This window comes from Agelaius phoeniceus, chromosome 18, assembly GCF_051311805.1.
Source record: "Agelaius phoeniceus isolate bAgePho1 chromosome 18, bAgePho1.hap1, whole genome shotgun sequence".
NCBI lineage: Eukaryota > Metazoa > Chordata > Aves > Passeriformes > Icteridae > Agelaius > Agelaius phoeniceus.
This window is the reverse complement of record NC_135282.1, coordinates 6,883,087-6,900,774: the sequence shown is the minus strand read 5'-3', so window position 1 is coordinate 6,900,774 and position 17,688 is coordinate 6,883,087. Positions and strand designations below refer to the sequence as shown.

General features: G+C 46.3%; 1 protein-coding gene across 16 annotated transcripts in view; it reads right to left on the bottom strand.

The window, feature by feature from the left end:
* Window positions 1–17,688, bottom strand: part of FBRSL1 (fibrosin like 1) — a 502,275-nt gene that overhangs the window by 19,407 nt on the left and 465,180 nt on the right. For 9 of the 16 annotated variants that reach the window (XM_077187591.1, XM_077187584.1, XM_077187585.1 and 6 more), the window contains 3 exons: window positions 7,598–7,994; window positions 5,787–6,040; window positions 1,175–1,410 (listed from right to left, as the gene is read on the bottom strand). In XM_077187591.1, the coding sequence (XP_077043706.1) occupies window positions 1,175–1,410; window positions 5,787–6,040; window positions 7,598–7,994 (887 nt within the window). Of the gene's footprint in view, window positions 1–1,174; window positions 1,663–5,786; window positions 6,041–7,597; window positions 7,995–17,688 lie in introns of all 16 variants that reach the window. The other 7 variants (XM_077187586.1, XM_077187596.1, XM_077187597.1 and 4 more) reach the window with 3 other exon arrangements.

Below are 17,688 nucleotides of genomic sequence, written 5' to 3'. Positions count from 1 at the left end.
ATCTAGTGGAATATAAGATGTGAGTGAAATATAACAAAAGAGCCTTGCAAGTTGTTTTTTTTCTGAAGGCTGTCATCAGTGGGCATGGGTGGGAGGAGAGGGAGCTGTTCACAAGCTTGGGTATCATGGTTCTTAAATAACACAGGAGACTTCTGAGAAAAGATTCAGGATTGTTTTACACAGACCAAGCAAAGAAGGGAAGGTGTTTACACACAAGTGCACTGAGCAAACACCTGGGGCTGGATTTTGGGTGGATGATATTGCTTTTAATTGTCTTGCTGCTAAGGAGATTACAACCCAATAATGTCATTGAGCAGTCAGCAGTGGGAAAGAGAAGTGGGAAACATTAGGCTCCTTGAGTCCTTAGTAGTTCTTCCCAAAGGCTGCTTTTGCTAGCCTTAAACAGGGTTGTTTCTGCATTTTGGACACAGTGTGAAACTGAGAGGGGGAAAAAAGCTCAATCTTGTGCTTTCAATCTCACAAAGTAATTGCCAGAAATGGGGAGAGAGTGCATTTTAAAGTACTGACAAAATCCATTTGTAGCAGATCCCTAACAATTTTGTAACAGCTGCAGCAAAGTCCCATTGTGTTAGAAGCAAATTCAATGACCAAATGGTTATTACATGGCCAGGAGGATCTCTCCCAGCAGAACCAGCCACACACAAATTAGTGCTTGTTGATGTAATCAAGTAATAAAATGCCTAAATCAATACAGATCAGGTATTAGGAGGAAGAGGGACAGAACTGGTATCAGATGAGATGCTGCATTGTGGTGAGAGCTCTGGGTAAGCCAGCACGGTCTGCCCTGCACCCAGCAGTTGTGGAGACAGTGTTTGGGGCTGGAAGCCACCCATCCTGGTTGGTGTCATCTTTTGATGTGTCAAGGCAGCTGGCTCTGGGAAAGGGGGAATAGAAATACACAGCAGGACACACAAAAAGGAAAATAAAGGGATTCTGGACTTGTCTCGTGGGTGCTGTATCTGCTCATGGGTAGCAGCACGGGGGACCAGGAGCTTGGTGTGGGGGCTCTGGGTGGAAAGGGGTCCCTCTGGGAGTGCTGGCCTCCAGGTGGGAAGGGCAGGGACAGCACCCCTGGCTGAAATGAAGAGGGCTGGGTTTTGTTTGACAAGAGCGGGTTAGGCTTTTTGACCAGAGATGCTCTACTTATCCTCACATTTTGGGCTGGGGTACGCACCATGGGAGGTGCAGAGGGCGGCATGAGCGGCGTCTGGGGCAAGCTGGATGGAAAAGGAGTGAATGTGTGCTGGTGGGTGTGTTGGTGCTGATGCGTGTGTTGGTGCTGGTGAAACTCCGCTCTCAGCAGCGGCACCGGGCCAAGTGAGGCAGCGGCCCGGTCCGAACTCTGAACCAAAAACCGGTTGTTCAGCTCTTGCCTGAGCAGTTCGTGATCTAGAGGAGAGAGAGAGAGAAAAAAAAAAGACACAGAGGCCCGTGGGCCTGTGAGTACCACAAAGACGGAGGAGAAAGAGTCAATATTCACCTGGCATTCCCTGTTTCTGCAGGTCATGCTGTGGTGGTTTTCTACGTGAGGACTCATTGGTGGAGGTAAGAGAGATGCCTGTGACAAAGTACCAATCAGAATCCCCGAATGAGGCTGGCAATACATGATTGGTTGGTTGAATGATATCAACAGGCTGGTATCTAAAGACAAGAGAGAACACCATGAGTCATCACAGCAGAAAACATCATCGGGGCTCGCACTCGCCCGGCCCCGCCCGCCGCCCGCGCCCGCCCGGCTCTCCTCCCCGACACTGCCGAGCCAGGTGTGTCTGGGAGCACGCCCCAGAGATCCAGCCTCATGTCTGGGAGCACGCCCCAGAGATCCAGCCTCATGTCTGGGAACACGCCCCAGAGATCCAGCCTCATGTCTGGGGTCACAGCCCAGAGATCCAGCCTCATGTCTGGGGTCACAGCCCAGAGATCCAGCCTCATGTCTGGGGTCACAGCCCAGAGATCCAGCCTCACCTCCGGGGATGCCTCCCAGGCTCACAGGAGCGGCACCTTCCTGCACCCCCAAGGTGCTGGGGAGTGCTCTGGAGGCCAACAGCTCCTTTGAAATGAGCAGTACTGACCTTCATCCTCTGGGTGTGTGACAGTCAGAGGCACACACACACACACTGGGAATTGATGTGTGTTATGCTGACATACAGGCACTTCACAGGTAAAATTTTGGTAAGATCTCCAGTGCAGTGAGATCTCCAGTGCAGTTTCCAGTAAGATCTCCAGTGCAGTTTCCAGCCACTGAAACCCGTGGGTTTGGGTGGCTGGAAACTGCCTGCTTGGACATCCATCCCTGTGCCATCCTCCCCTTCTCCGATCTGCAGTGGAGTGAGAGAACTGTGGGTTTGGGTGGCTGGAAAATGCCTGCTTGGACATCCATCCCTGTGCCATCCCTTCCTTCTCAGCCCCAGGACATGCACGCAGTGACCAGAAACATCTATCCTATAAATCAAGGCCTTCTTTGCAGTAAGGGTTTTTTTTGAGATCTTAAATAGGAAGCAGTTCTTTCCTCAATTTGTAACAGGCTGTAATTCTTGTTTCTTGTCGTTGCCTCCAGGCTTTTCTCCTCTGAGAAAATACAGAGGAGGAATCAGTGGGGAGGGGACAAACACTGAAGTGGCTCAAGATCTCATCAAGGTTGCAAAGACTGCTGAAACAAAATGTTCCACCATATGATGTGGCCTCTTCTCAGCATCTTCCTCTGGAATAGCAACTTGCATTGAATGTGAATTGGCTCAGGGAAGGGGAAGACACCAGTGCTTTAGAAATGATGTCACTGAAGACAATAAGGACCAATGTCCACTTCTCCAAAATGTCTGCTGGTCTAACAGTTAAATCTATCTGTGGCTTTGCTTAAGAATTTCAAATAGGGATTAGCACCCAACATGTTATATATATTTTTAAAGGGAAGACCAACCTGTGTCCCCAGCAGTGGATGACACACACACAGTCCTGACTGATCTACTTGCTTCTGAATTTACATGAATCCACTTCTTTCACTGTAACAACCCCTTTAAACTACAGCTCTGAATATAAAGGGGCAAAAGAACACCTGCACTTTAAAGTTTTATTTCATGTTCTGCAGGGATTTCTTTCACTTCAATTTTTTACAGTAACATTAGAAATGTCTAAATCAATCACTTTCTGAAGTGACATGGTTAAGATCTTTAAAAACAGGCACTCTGATGGGGAACTTCAAGGTCTCTACTACCACTTAAAAGCCTACAATTGAAAGTCACATTTGAAAGCAAATTTTGGGTGCCTAATTCATTTGCTTTTCAGTAATAAATGTACTGCTAAGAGCAGGTACTGTGTACTGCTACAATCCATATAATAATTAACACAAAAGCAGAAAGTATGTGTATTTGTGATACTGAAGTCTAAGGCTCTGGAGCAAAAGAGTCTATAGTGGGAGTCTATAATGGGTTCTCCTTGGATTGAGCAAATAAGAAAAAAACCTACAGGCTGAAAGCACTTAGGTCCAAAACCTAACCTCTTCAGAGAATATGAGCATGATTTCACGTGTGTGTGTGTGTGTTTACACTTTTAAATCTGGCATGGCTTAAAGAAACTGAATCCTTCTGTTAGCATCAAGATAATCCACTTTTCTGGAGGGAGAGATAAAAGCAAGTTGGCAGTTGTAAGTGCTCTGATATCCAATTTCTTTAAGAGTCTGGAAGTCAGACTGATAGATTTGCAGCTGGCTCCAGCCCACAGCCCTCTACCACAACTTTGGCCTCCATCAGGAAAAGAAAAGGCCTGGAGATGTTTGGAGAAGCTGAGTGGCACTTGGAGGAGTGGCTGCTTCGCAGTAAGGATGGAATTGCAAAGGAATAGCCCAGCTCTGTGAGGGGCTCTGGGAAATGCCTGGATCAGAACTAAGTTCTTGTACCTGCCAGTGATGTCAGGTCCAGTCACACAGTAACACAACCAGGAGCAGGGTGCTGAGCAGCCCTTGGGACCTGCCAACACTGTCCTGTGTGCACACACGAGCTGGGCAAGGCACAGAAAGGCCACTCTTGTCATTGGTGCCCTCACCTTCAGCAGAGGAGAGACACAGACCACTGTTTCCTCTGGGTATCCCACATCAGGGCAGCCCTTGAGCAGACAGCAGAAGCCCAGCAAGGGTTGCTCCTAAGTTACTTTAGGTTTCAAAAGGAATAAATGCCACCAGAAGTGCATTCTTGTCTCACTCTTCCGGGCTGCTCAGCAATATTGTTTGCTTTTAAGGAAGTTTTATGTGAATGACAACAGAAGCTCCTGGCTCTGCAGCACTCTGTATTGATTTTATGATGTGCCATTTTGCAGGCATTTCATATAGTGCAGACAAGAGGCATTTCACTGTCTGCAGGGTTAGACACCCAGACCTTTCCCTCCACTAACTTCGGCTTCTCCTACTTAAATTGCAGGAGAAATCCTTCTAGTAGGAGCAAGACTGTTACTGTTTCCTGGCAAGCTGCTGAATGTGAATAGGTCACTTGATCTTGCATCTCCTGAAGTTAATGGTGAAAACATACTTGCTTTCAGTGACTGCAATATCATGCTTTTAGTGAGAGCTCTGCTATTTCCTTTTGCTGTGCTTTCAAAGCCTCCATCACAGTAGTCCTTCGCCTTAAACAGGGGAAGCAATGAATAGGTCTCCCACAGTGCTGCCAACATCTTCCCAGCCATGTGGTTGAAATTCTAGATGGTGCCAGGGCTCCTGACAGCTGCCAGCTTTGGCCTATGTGGTCCTGTCTCTGGCAGGGAACCCACAGCACTATCATGGTTCTCAGAGCTCACTTTGGCCCCAGTTGTACTTTTCTTTTTTTCACTTAGAGAAGCAGTAATAAATAATGAGACATTATTTAGCTCCTGGAAGCAAAGAAGGGGGATGGAAGACCATCAGATTTTTCCACAGCAAATCTGTCATTTCCTTATTCCTTTAACTGACTTCATAGGAAACAGAGAGTGTGTTTTTTGCAAAATGCTTGTCCTGTTTAATCCCTGCTGAGTTAGTTGTGGATTCAAATGCCAGATCAAAGGGAGGCCCCAGCAAGTGAAAGTTGCTGGGAAGTCTCCAGCTGCCAGGGTCTCTTCCAGGGACAGCTGTAGGCTAATGGATAAGCTATAAACAGGGCATTTAGGGCAGAAGTGACAATAGAATGGGGGCCAGGGTGAACAAAGGAAACTTTTTAAAAGGATGCAAAGATAGTGAGAGTAGAGCAGCAGAGCTTGTCAGCTGAGCTGTCTCTGACTCAGACTGAAAGGCCACGGAGCCATGGGCACAGAGCAGTTGTGCTGCTGCAGGCAGAGGATCCTGCTCTGCCAGCAGGATGTGCTGCTGGTCGAAGGATCAGGCAGGGCATTCAGTGACATTCAAGTGCTCAGTTAGAACAATTGCAGAAACAGTATTTCAGTATTTTCTCACCAGTTCTAACAGCAGCAGCAGCTTTCTTTGGAAAGGGGAGAGAGAAGGAGAGAATGGCAAATTGTGCATCAATTCTCTGTAAATCTAAAAAATGTCTGATGATGTGGAATGCCACACTGGACAACTCATGCTGTTTATTTGAAGCATTTGTTTTGAAGACTTCCTATAGGAAGTGATGTGTCCACAACCTCTCATCTGGTAAAGCACGTCAAGGTCTCCCACCTGTTTCGGGAGCACTGTCACAGCTCCAGCACACACTGAGGGGTCTGTGCCAAGGGATTCCACCTGCCCACCAGCCAGCCCATGTCTCAACACCCTGCAGTGCATGCACGGCCCTGGAGAAGGAGGCACCTACCCGCAGGGTGCCCTGGTATCACGAGGCTGTTGGTGGGTAACGCTGGTGGAGGTGGCAGCGTGGGAGGGGTGGCGAACATGGCCGGATGGTGCTGGTGCTGGGCCTGCGATCTGAGAGAGAAGTGCGAGGTAGCAAGATTAGAGATGGACAGGGGCAGAGCTGGGCCGGAGGAATGGTGTGCTGGGATCTGGGGAGACAGGGACAGGTGCTTCGGGAGGCTGATGCTCGTTGCACTGCTAGCACTGCTGCTCCGGCTGCAGAGAGAGAGAGACGGGAGGGAGGGGAGACAGACAGACAGACAAAGAGTGCGTTACAATACGGGACTGAAACGGTGCAAGAAATACACTACCAGAAACAACACAACTATGGAACATTGATCTCCCCAGGCTCGTGCTTTTGCTGGTCTTAATGGCAGTGGAGATAGTTAGTGAATCTTAATGAACGTCTCCAACAGGGCAGAACGGGCCCTGGGGTCTCTGGAGGGACATCTCCTCCAGTGCTGCAATCCTCAGAGCTGTCTGTAAGTACTGATGAGGGCCACAGAGGCAGCTGGATTGTGCACCTTTATGCAGCCTCTGATGACCTTGCAGTGTCCATGTGGATCCTTGTGACCAGAGGACACAGTGAGACTTTTACTGCTGCTCTGGGTGTGCAGAGCTGCACAGTGACTGGGACCCCTCTGGATCTGCTGCACATGTGCTGTGCACTTGTAGTCACACAAGCATGCAAATGCACACCATGTTAATAATTTTTCTCATAGTAATTTGTAATTCACATCTTGTTCTATTATTATTACTCCATTGCAAGTGATCTAAGTTTTGTGGGCTGAAACACACTATCACTGCAGTTATTAGTTGTGTAATTCCCACAATACTGAATATCTGTTGCAAGCTAAATCTCAGAGAGATCTTGAATAGCTTGAAATATTATTCACCATTTATACTATGGTGGCATTTACAAGGTAAAACCACAATAGAGCTTAAGTATGCAGGGCACTGTGAAATACACATTAATGGCAGCTCTCTGTATTCATATTCTGACCTTTGTGCAGTCAAATATTATGCTTTGAATCAGTTTTCTCATCTTGTTTAAACTAGTCTAGCTCTTGCTTGAGAGGCAAGGCATGTTTTCTGTACCAGCAAAAAGACTATACAGGTTCCAGTTGACTGACTAAACTCTTTTCTCTAGAAACATTTTATCCATACCATTTTCACCCACCCTCCTTACTGGATGGAGGCAATTTAAACAGCAGAGCTAAGCCTCCTGCAAGATCTGAACGTGTCAGATTGAAGCAGATTTTTCAGCCCACGTGGGAGCCCAGGTCTCCAGGGACACAGCATTTTCCAGTACAGATCACAGGATATTCTGAGCTGGAAGGGACCCACAAGGATCACAGTCCAAGACAGATATCCCTCTTTTGATGCTGGTGAGCCAAAAAACCTGAGAACCATGGTCAATGGAAGCATTTCTAAATATGGAACAAACGTGTTGCTCAAACTCAAACCACCTTAAATTTCTAAGTCAAGAACTAGCTCAAACAAGACCATGTAAAACTGGAGTGAAAGGAGCATGCGCCGTTCTCCAGAAGGTGCGTATTTATCCCCTCAAATTCAAATTGCAAATGTGATATTCAAATGCACTGATCCACCACAGCTGGAAAAGCCAACCCTTGAAGTCCAATATCCAAAGCTCAGACCATCTTACCCCAGGTGAGCGCTCACCTTGCCTCCCAGCCATTCCCACCCACTGGAAACAAGCTTTAGCCCTGCAGCAGCCTGAGGACGACGTGAGCGCCCCGTCCCCGTACCAACCTGATGTTGTTGAGTCCGTTGTGGGCCACCTGGTGATGCACTTGGTAGTTGAGGGGCGGGGGGATGTGGCTGGGGGGCTGGCTCCGCAGCTCGGGGATCAGCTGGGGCTGCGACTGCGGCCGGGGCTGCGGCTGGGACTGCGGCCGGGGCTGCGGCTGCGGCGTGAGCCGGGGTGGTGCTGGTGCTGAAATCACTGGCTCCTTCTTCAGCAGGGGGCTCGCTCTGGCACTTGACGTGGGCGCTGAGGAAGTCGAGGTGACGACGGCAGCGACGGGCTGGGGGCTGGGGATGGGCAGGGCGAAGGGCACGTCGGTGCTCAGCTCCCGGCTCCGCTCTAGCCCAGACACCTTTGGGACATTGGCTGCTTTCGCTTCTGGCTTGTCATTCAAGGTGGGACCTTGTGGAGCAACGAGAAAAAGAACAAAGCGCGTGCTGAAAGGTTTGTGTTTCTTGCTGTGCTTGGTAGAACATGTGCCTGGGAGAAAAACAAGTCATGTTTCAGCTGGTGGGAGCGCCGTGGGAGCGCTGCTGCTGCAAGATGGATGTGTGTTTGAGTCTGTCCTTCCGCTGTCCTTGACTGGCCAGTCCACAGTACTTCCAGCATGTGTGCAAGAGACTTAGCTGTCATTAGAGGAACGCATGCTACAGAGAACACACAGCTTTGTGACTTCTTCAGGGGCCCGAGGTTATGTACAATAGGAGTGTGAGCATGTCTCAAGTTACTGCTGCAGTATTTCCTGCTCAATGTAAGTTTCATGTTCATGCGACACAGGCCTCATCATTAAGACATTTCATTTTCCCAATGCCCTTTCAAGGTAACCCACATTGGATTTAGGCTCAACACCAGCTCCAATGCACCAGGACCCAAGCATCAATCCTTAATGATAACCCTACCTGTCTTCTAGGATGGAGACTACCTGGGATCTCTGTAGCCAAGGACGGGACAGCTCTGCAGAGAAGCTGTGATGCTGCTGTCCCCTGGCCACGCACTTGTGTGGAAGTACAAAACACAGAATGCTGGAAAAATCTGGACAGAAGTTCAGTGGGCACCCAAATGTAGTTCTGCTCACCCTAAACAATGCAAACATCTGTATTCTTAGCATGCTGAAACTATCAGGAATGCTGCAACCTTGCAAAATGCACCTACAGAGAGAATTCCATATGGAATTACTCCTTCTGTGGTGCCAAATCCTCCTATTTTTCATAATTAAGCTAAACAGAGCATCCCAAAGAGTTAAAAGGCTGCAAAAGAAAAAGGGAGGAAAGAAGAGATATTTCAGATCAAGCAGTATCCAAAAGGTTGAAGACAACTGAAAAGACCAACATGAAAGCAATTCAACTCCCACTGTAGCTCCCTTTTCACCCTCATCTGTGTGTCCTTAAGTGCACACATACCCACAATTACAAGAAAAGCTCTTCATAGGCTACGAGGTTGTTGGTGTGTTTCACACACATCCCACTGTGCACACAAAGCACCTCTGACTTTCAGGAGACACTTTTGTTACCCACCAAAACGTGCTGGGGGCTGCTGGCATTTCACTGCCTTGCAGACACGCAGGAGATGCTACCTACACTCATTAACATGCTCCCACCACCCTCACCAACAAATTCCACCTTTGAAATCCTCCCGTCTCATCAAAGGACCGCGGCGGTTCCTGATGTGGGAGGGTGTGGAAATCACACACAGCACACCCCACGAGCTAATTCTGGCCATGCAGCAGCTCTGACCAGCGTTTGTGAACCAGCCCCTGTGAGGACAGAGCCCCCAGTGCCACTTCCAGAGCCTGGGTGGTGCCACCTTGGTGGCATCAGGTGGGAGGAGGACAGCGCTGAATCAGAGCCTGCAGCACACCAGCTCATGTTCTGTGCCCACAGTGCCCACGTGGTGATGGCATCTCCTCCCCTGAGATAAAAGGCAGCTTCCCACACTGCTTCTGGCTCTGCCTGCACTCTCACCACTGCACCATTTCCCCCAGCCATCAGTCACTCAGCTCATCACTGTGTTTGTATAAATTCAGAATGCAAGAAGAGGACGAATGGAAACATATGAACTATATTTATCAGCTGAAAATGTCTTGAGGTCCTGGGGCCTCAAACCCACAAGTAACAGGAACAGAAGCCTTTCCAAACACCAGTGTTTTGGCTGGCAGCAAATACTATCAACACTGTACTTTCCAGCACCTTATATATCTTTACAGGTTTGACACAATGTCTGGAGATCCTAAATTAATCTCTACAATAAATACAAGCCTCTCATTTCAGTGAATTTCTTTACCAAATATGAATTCATGCATCACAGGTAACCTGGTTGTGTGCCATAGCTAGACTTGGTTCCAATGCTATTCAGAATTTATTTTTGAAGTAAAATTCTCAATGCTTTTGCACATCATTATTTTTTATAATATGTTTGTAAATTTTCTTCAGTTTTTAGTGCTAACAGTTGAAAAATTGTCATTGCCTAGTCAAGCCAGGGCTCCCCACACTGCATTTTGGAGCAAGTGTGTTCACAGCTGTAGATTCCACTATTTTTCAGGAGCTAACCATTAAAAGCAATTGGGTTTCATTCCTGAGCATAGGTTTCCTCAGAGCCCATTAGCTCTTTGCATCCAACAGGCCTCCTCCTACAGAGTTAAACTTCATATTGTGTAATTATAGGCAGTGTAGACTAATGGTGTATATTCAAAACACACTGGCACCACCAAAGTTAGTTGAGTAAAAAGTCAATTAGATCCAAAACAAATCAATAAAGTCCCACATTAAAAGCAGCTGTTTGACCAGTTTTATGTGCAACTATTGATTCCCTGTGGTTTCAGCATTAGTTCTCATTTGCAATTTTCTCAAAGCAAAAGCTCAGTCTCCCTTGCTGACTGAATTGACCAGCCAAGCCTGGTTGTGGTAGTTAGCACCACCAGGGGTACACGACAATTCCTGCTGCCAACTTCCATCTCTCAGGATGCAGTACCACAATGTTTTTGCATTTCATTCTTGACAGCAATGAAAATATCCACATGCCAATTTCCCTCTCACCAGAAAAGCTACAGGCATGAGTAGGAGTATCTTCTCTCCTTTTGCAGCCATGTTGCAAAAAGGAGAAGCACTGAGAAGGGAAAGATGTGATGTGAATTCATGGGCAAGAGGGGAAAAACTTCTGAGACAGCAGTCCCCAAGCCTCCTCAGCCAAACACTGGAAGGGGAGAATCTTGGTGTTTGGTGACTTTGTCCTGATTTTTCCTCCTGATGACTGCAATGCACACGTGGAAGTCTCTGAGCTATCTTTCCTGAAGTCCCTCAGAAAGTTAATCTTAATGATTTTAATGAGGGATGTTGCCCATTCTGATCAGGATCTTGAACTTTGTAGTTTCTCTGCAGGATACTTGAATATCCCCCCTAAGAGAACTACACTCCTGCATGCCCAAGCTCTGACCAGGCTGGCTGCTGCTCACATATGGAAATATCCCAAGGAAAACAACCAAATACTCCCTTTTGTGCAAACTGGATCAGGTTGCATTGAGATCCTTTCAGAAATTTCTGTTCTTGGGCTGCTAATCCAGCCCTCCTGAGCAGATGGACCCAGGGAGCTGAGCACAACTGCCCCAACAAAAACACAGACCCACCCGACCACACCACAATGTTCTAGAGGCAAAAATGTGTTTATTTTTACCAAGTCCTAGAGTAATTTTCATGCTTAATGATAACAGGCTGAGCCAATTTGCCTAAGACTTGACAGTCAGCTCCAATAATTCAACCTTAATTAAACCTGAACGCATGTCAGTTCAGCTTGTCCCTTCACAGGAAATCTGACATTTGTAATGATTCATGTTCCAGCCATGCTATGGGAAGGCTGGATCACATCTGCCACTCTCCACCGTGCACAGCACTACCCCTTTTGAGAATGCCAACTTTTGTTTATTTTCTAACCAAACACCTTGGACTTCTTCCATTGAGAGGTTTTCTTAAATGAACGGACAGTGAAACATGTCTTGATCTCACAGGGATGAATGATGACTGAGTGTGAGAGACAGGGAAGAAAAGGCTGAAACTGCTCTAACGAGAAAAAAACCCCAACAACCTGGGATTAGTAATTCTTGCCTCCCTGATTGACTGATTTGTTCATTTGGAGTGTTGCAAAAGGTTAACCTCCCTATGTCTTGGGCTACATCCAATTCCAACTTCAACCGGTAAAGAAGAAAACTTCACAATTTTTAAAAGCACTGAGAGCTTCAGCTCCTGCTGTGTAAATCTGCAGAAGCCGGAGGTGAAGTTTAAGGGAAACCCCAAACTCACCAACAGCTTAAATTACTGTAATAAGTGTGCTTCAGGAGGAGTTACCCAAAGCTGAGGGAGCACCAGCCAAGACCCCATCTGAAAGTTCCCTGAATTCTGGATCTGAGGCTGCAATAACTATGCACTGCCCATCCCCAAGGCTGCAGAGGGTGACATGCCTGCCAGTGTGTAACTACACGGCATTGCAGCCTGGGCACAATACAGAAAGTCCCAGACACAAATTAAACCTTTCTGTTACAGGAATTTGCTTTCAAGCTGATTAAGAGTAGCTCAAGTGCAAGGGATTAAACATGTAAAGGCTGCTTTGAGAACTCCAATAAGCAGTTACTGTGTTATACAAACAGTACTTAGGGCAACAGCAGTTCCAGCCCTGCCTCTTGCTCTTTGCAAGCTGCTGGTTGCTGCTGAAAGGGGACTGTCAACACACGTACAATGTGATTGGAAATAATCTAATCTTGCTTGCACGCCTTTCCTTTGTCTCTTGAAAAAAAGAAAAGTGGAGTCATTCAGACGTCTTTCTGCAGCCTCCCTCTGCAGCCTCCCTTGTTGCATTCAAACGGCAAGGGTGATGGGGTGATGTGAGAAAGAAATTCCTCTCCTACATCCATCAATGACATCTTTACCAATGGCAATTTCCCAAGAAACACAACAACCACCATCTGTAGCCCATCTATCCGCCCTGTTCATATCCTTGCAAACAGACACAGGCCAGACTGGCTCTGGTGAACCCTGCTCCATATTCCAGCAAGAAACGCTAGAAAAGCAGCACCACAGGAATTACACATGGCAAGGAGCTGAGAATTTCAGAGTGAGTTGATGAGTCCCAGAGAAGAGTTTTGAAATATCAGCAAGGGGAAAGAGTAAAGAAGAGCATGACTTTCCAGCAGGAGGTCAAAACAAAGAAATAACTAAATAAACGTCAGTAAACAGTTTTTGCCTTTTTTTTTAATAATTATTTCAAATTGAACTTTTAGGCTGCTGCATAATGTATTGTGGATATGGAACATATAAGAAGCAGAAGAGAGAATAAAGCATTTTGCTTTGACAACGATAACACTGATGCTGGTAGAGTGCTTACAAGTGAAAATCAATATTTAAGTGCTAATTCTTTATCCCTAGATGGCTTTTGCTTTTATATAAATGGCTTTTTCATTGCATTTTAGGAGAGTAGCACTACTTAAGACTTTAAGCAATTAGGCTGTTTGCAAAGGTAAGGCAAGCACAACTATAGCACAGAAGCTCCCCAACAAAGGGAGCACAGAGTTCCTCCACCTATTTTAATGCTAATCAGCTCAAGATAAGACATAAAGACATGGGACTCGCACATAAAACTACTGTCTGGAAGGGTCCATGGTGTGCAACACGATGATTTTTAACATTACTGAGAAGCAAAGGCCAAGTTTCCATCACAACAGCAGTACTACACACTAGGCTGTGTCAAAACAATGTTCTCCTGCACCATGGGCTCCTCTGAACATCATGGGCTTCTGGTGGATTTTCCACAAAAAATTACAGTGTTTTCTCACAGAGAAAAGCAAACTGAGTGTGAGCACAAGCCCTTGTGACCGGCTCTGAACCCATGTGTTGAAGAGCTGGCCTTTGTTCCCAGTGTGGCTCCCACAGCATTCCCAAGACCAAGTGGGGAGCTCTTCCCAGCCGGCCTGGGCTCGTCCCCCATCACTCAGTTCATTTGTACAGAGCTGTCTGTCAAGGCACATCTCCCGCTGCAATCTGAAACACCCTCCCAACAGCTGCCACTATCAATTACTCTCCCAGGCAGCCCTGACTATCAGGAAGAGAACTGGAGCGAGCACTTGCCAGTTTTAATAAACTGTGTTGCCCAAGTCATTTAACCTGCTAGATTGCTGTATGCCGGGGCTGTAACAAGCCTTCAGCTTTTCAACCTAGAAGAAAGCAACAGTGGCAAAAAGCTGTCAGCTTGGTCCTCAGAATTAACTTCCAAGGGTATCTTCCCCCTCCCTCCCTCCCGAAGCGCCCAAGTTTAAAAAGTGAAATATCTTCGAGTCATTCTCATAATGTCACGACACGGAAAGCAGCTCTCATTTTTATCAGAGCCAGAAACTCCCAAGAACGAAGGGCTGTCGTGCTCCATGATTTCCATGTTAGGGGCACATCTAGGCATGGAGTTCCTCTCTCCTGCATCCACAGGGACACATCCAGTGGGCACTCCCCAGAGCCAGCTTTGGGTCACCACCACCCTGGAAATGCTGATGCAGCCCAAGGGCTTCAGGGTACCCTGACCACCTCAAGGGCTTTGCAACCCCCCACTCTCAGTATAATTAAAATTTCTCCCCCAACCAAAAGCTCAAGCATGGCAAATTTACATTTACTTTGATTCTTCCAGAACCGGTAGAAAAGATTCCTTAAAGAAATACCTGTTTAAAATTAAAACACTTCCATCCAGATCAGTGTTTTCAGTCTGTGGCTCACATATATACCAAGATGTTTGTGAGTGTTAATAAGAAAAGGTCTGCCATCACTAGAATTAATCTGAACATAGGAATCTGCTGTCCACCAGAAAGCTTACTGGACTCTACAAATCAAAAAGAAAATTCAAACACACTACAGTGCATGTTCTCCTCAGCCAGCTCTGTAGATAAGAGCCTTTGTTGAGAAAGCTTGAAGCACAGAAAGCTTTCACCCCCTCCTGCAGAAACTGAGGAGCAGCAGCAATAAGATCTATGGACTTGATGCCTATTTGCTGCTCTATGGTTCTTTAATGGGATGTTTTATTCCTAGAGATTTGGGAGCTTTCCATGCTCTATCGAGGCATGTTAGCTGTAAGCATGCATGATGACACACCAAAGCTGCAGGAGCTGAATGAAAATGGGTGCCAAACACAAGGATTGGGGCCACAGCATAAAGAAGAAGGATCACCATTCAAATCCCCCCAAAGTAAGTCACACTGCATTTTCCTAGCAATGCTGCTTCTGGCAATATCTCAATGCAAAGCTGGAACTGGATTTGCAGCTAAATCACCTACTGTGGATGCTGGCGTTGTAATGAGATTGAAAGTTTCATACAGGCTTTTTAATCCAGGGCTATAATGCTGGATCAAATGGGTTAAATCTCTTCAGCAATGCTCCTAAGCAGATGCTGAATGCCTACAAACCAGTGACGTAGGAGCCACTCCACTTCCCTGGCCAGAAAACATTGTTAAAGCTTCTTGTAGTTGTATACTAAAGGTGTGTTTGTCTTGTTCTGTTTTTAATGTGTGATGGCCTCTTGTACACCTAATCTGATGGACAGACAAGCAACAAGGCAAATAAGTTATTTAGAAAGACACTGCCCCAATATGAAGGCAAGCAAGCACACATCCTCAGCTCCAGCTGTAAGCTTTTTGACAGAACTGTTATAAACCAAGGAATCTTTTGATTTTAATTAGGCAAACAAGGGCAAATAATAAACCATCAACTACTACATTACCAGAGAAAATGTACTACTTTTGCTGTTTGAAATCCATATCGATTCCCATCTAGCCTGCGAGTGAGTTATTAATCACTCCAATTAAATCATGAACACAGGTCTTTACACTGAAATTGAACCCCCACCAATAGATCAATAACTCAAACCTCCAAGAGCAATTACTGCTCAGCATAATAGAGCAGCTTGTAACACAGAGCTCCATGCAGACCACAATTCTCTCTGTCATATCCTTCACAGGCAGTGCAAACAAACTGGGAAAAGAAAGATTTTATAACTATTATTTTCAAAATAAACAGACATCTGCTTAGAGTTACCTAATCTCTCACATCACAGAGGCAGATCTGCCAAGGTCACATTGGAGACATGATTACATTTTTTCACAATTTGTTATTCTAGCAAAGCCCTGATAAGATTGAACTATTGAAGTTCACACTCTGGTTTAATTTCAAGAGGTTAAATGCCAAATCCTTTTCTTATTGCTACAAGGAAGGGATCTGCCAGGCTGCATAATACCCTGTGTGGGCTAAGACAACAATTTTGTTTCATCTGCACAGTCTTATGAAGGTTTTGATTCTTTTTTTTAAATGACATCAGAGAGCTCCAAGCTCCCAAAGAATGATTTAAAGTAAAATCAGAGAGTGAGACTGTTCTGGAGGAGCGTCAGTGACCTTTCGGATCTTCCAGCCTGGAGAAGTTAAGTCAACGTCTGGCTGAGAAAGCACACTTGCTAACCAAAACCAGAAAAAGGCAAGAAAGAACATTCTGAAAAACCAGATCATCTCTGCTGGGAACAGATGATTGTCCTAACCAGCCAAGCATATGCAGGGTCACAGAAATCCCCATCTCTGCCTTGGAAGACAACTGATGCCTGTCCTGATGCAAGGAAAGAACTGTCCGTGCTCAAGCTCTTGGCTCTCTGTCCTTTCCAGGTGAGATATGTTTCCCTGAGCATCTTCTGACAGGCTGGCCCCTTCCCACAGCCCTGGAGCCCAATCCATCATCCTTCATTAGGGGAGCTATTGGCAGCCAATTAAGTGGTGATGGACCCACACCACAGAGCTAATCAAGATGAGTTCATAGCTTACCCTTCAGCCCCTGCCTCCCTGCTTCCCCCCCTTGCTGCTGGCATGGAAAAATGCACCAGATCAGGCACCACAAAAAAAGCAGCAGGCAGAGGGGCAGTGTTACTGCTGGGGTCTCACCATGGCTGCCCACCACCAGGCAGCTTTTACCAAAGGAAGGCAGGGAAATTATCTACTCCCCACTGCAGCAGAGCCAGAAAGAGCCCAAAAACCAGTTTTCTTCCTCCCTAAAGGGCAGCAAACAGATCTGTTTAGAAACAGTCCCAGTGAGAGAGACCTGAGTGAGGTCCATAGCTGATGTTATGGCTGGAGCTGTGAGAATGCAAAGTTGTGCTGCAAGGTGACAGAAAATGTACTACTTTTGGTGACAGAGTCTCTGCTAAGCAGGAACCGAGAGGAGAGACCGACCATGCACAAATTAGCAAAATCTCATCTTGTTTGTTTGTTATGTCCAGCCCTCACAGCTCAGTAGCTGCTGTCACATTAGTGCTAATATGCTCATTATTTGTGAAAACAACACTTGAGGTCGAGAGCTTGTCAAGAGGGGTCACAGCTTTCCAACCAGCAGCTCCCCATACCCTGCACTCTCCCACTGCCCTCCCTCTTCATTCCGAGGCACAAAGAGGCCCCTTTCAGGCAGAATCCCTCCATGGATTCTGAACCCATGCTGCTACTAAATCCCTCCCATGGATGCAGCAGAAGCACATTGCCACCCTAAACCAACATGTTCAGCTGTACCCCGATTGCCTCCATTCTAACAGCAGCTGTGGAGCAGCACCTCTTTCCATTAACTTGGTTGAGAATGGAGGGTCAAGATGAAGAGAAACTGGAAGAATTTTCCTGCAGGTCTAAAAGCAATTCTCTTTGCCTGGTGAAAATCCAGCTACTGACCTGCTGGAATGGCATCTTACGAAAAAATTGAGATATTGAACCTAACGGACTAAATACATCCAACAACGTTTCCAGTTGCATCATGGATAATTAAAATATTTAAGGGATGAGCTGCAAGTTGTTAATCAGGGAACATTTATTTGAATGGTGTGCGCCCTTTGGATTTGGTCCCTATGGCAACCAAAAATTCACTCCAAAAGGATATGCTGGAAGAAGCATGTCAGGAGCTGCCTCAACATTTTAATTCACAGAGTGAGCAATGAATAAATACAGCTACTGACAGCATAGGCAAAAATGTTTGTAAACAGCATCAGGAAGTCACAGATGGCCTTTTGCTTTTTAAGATTGAAAAAGTTCACTCTACTTTTAAACATGCCCACTATCAAG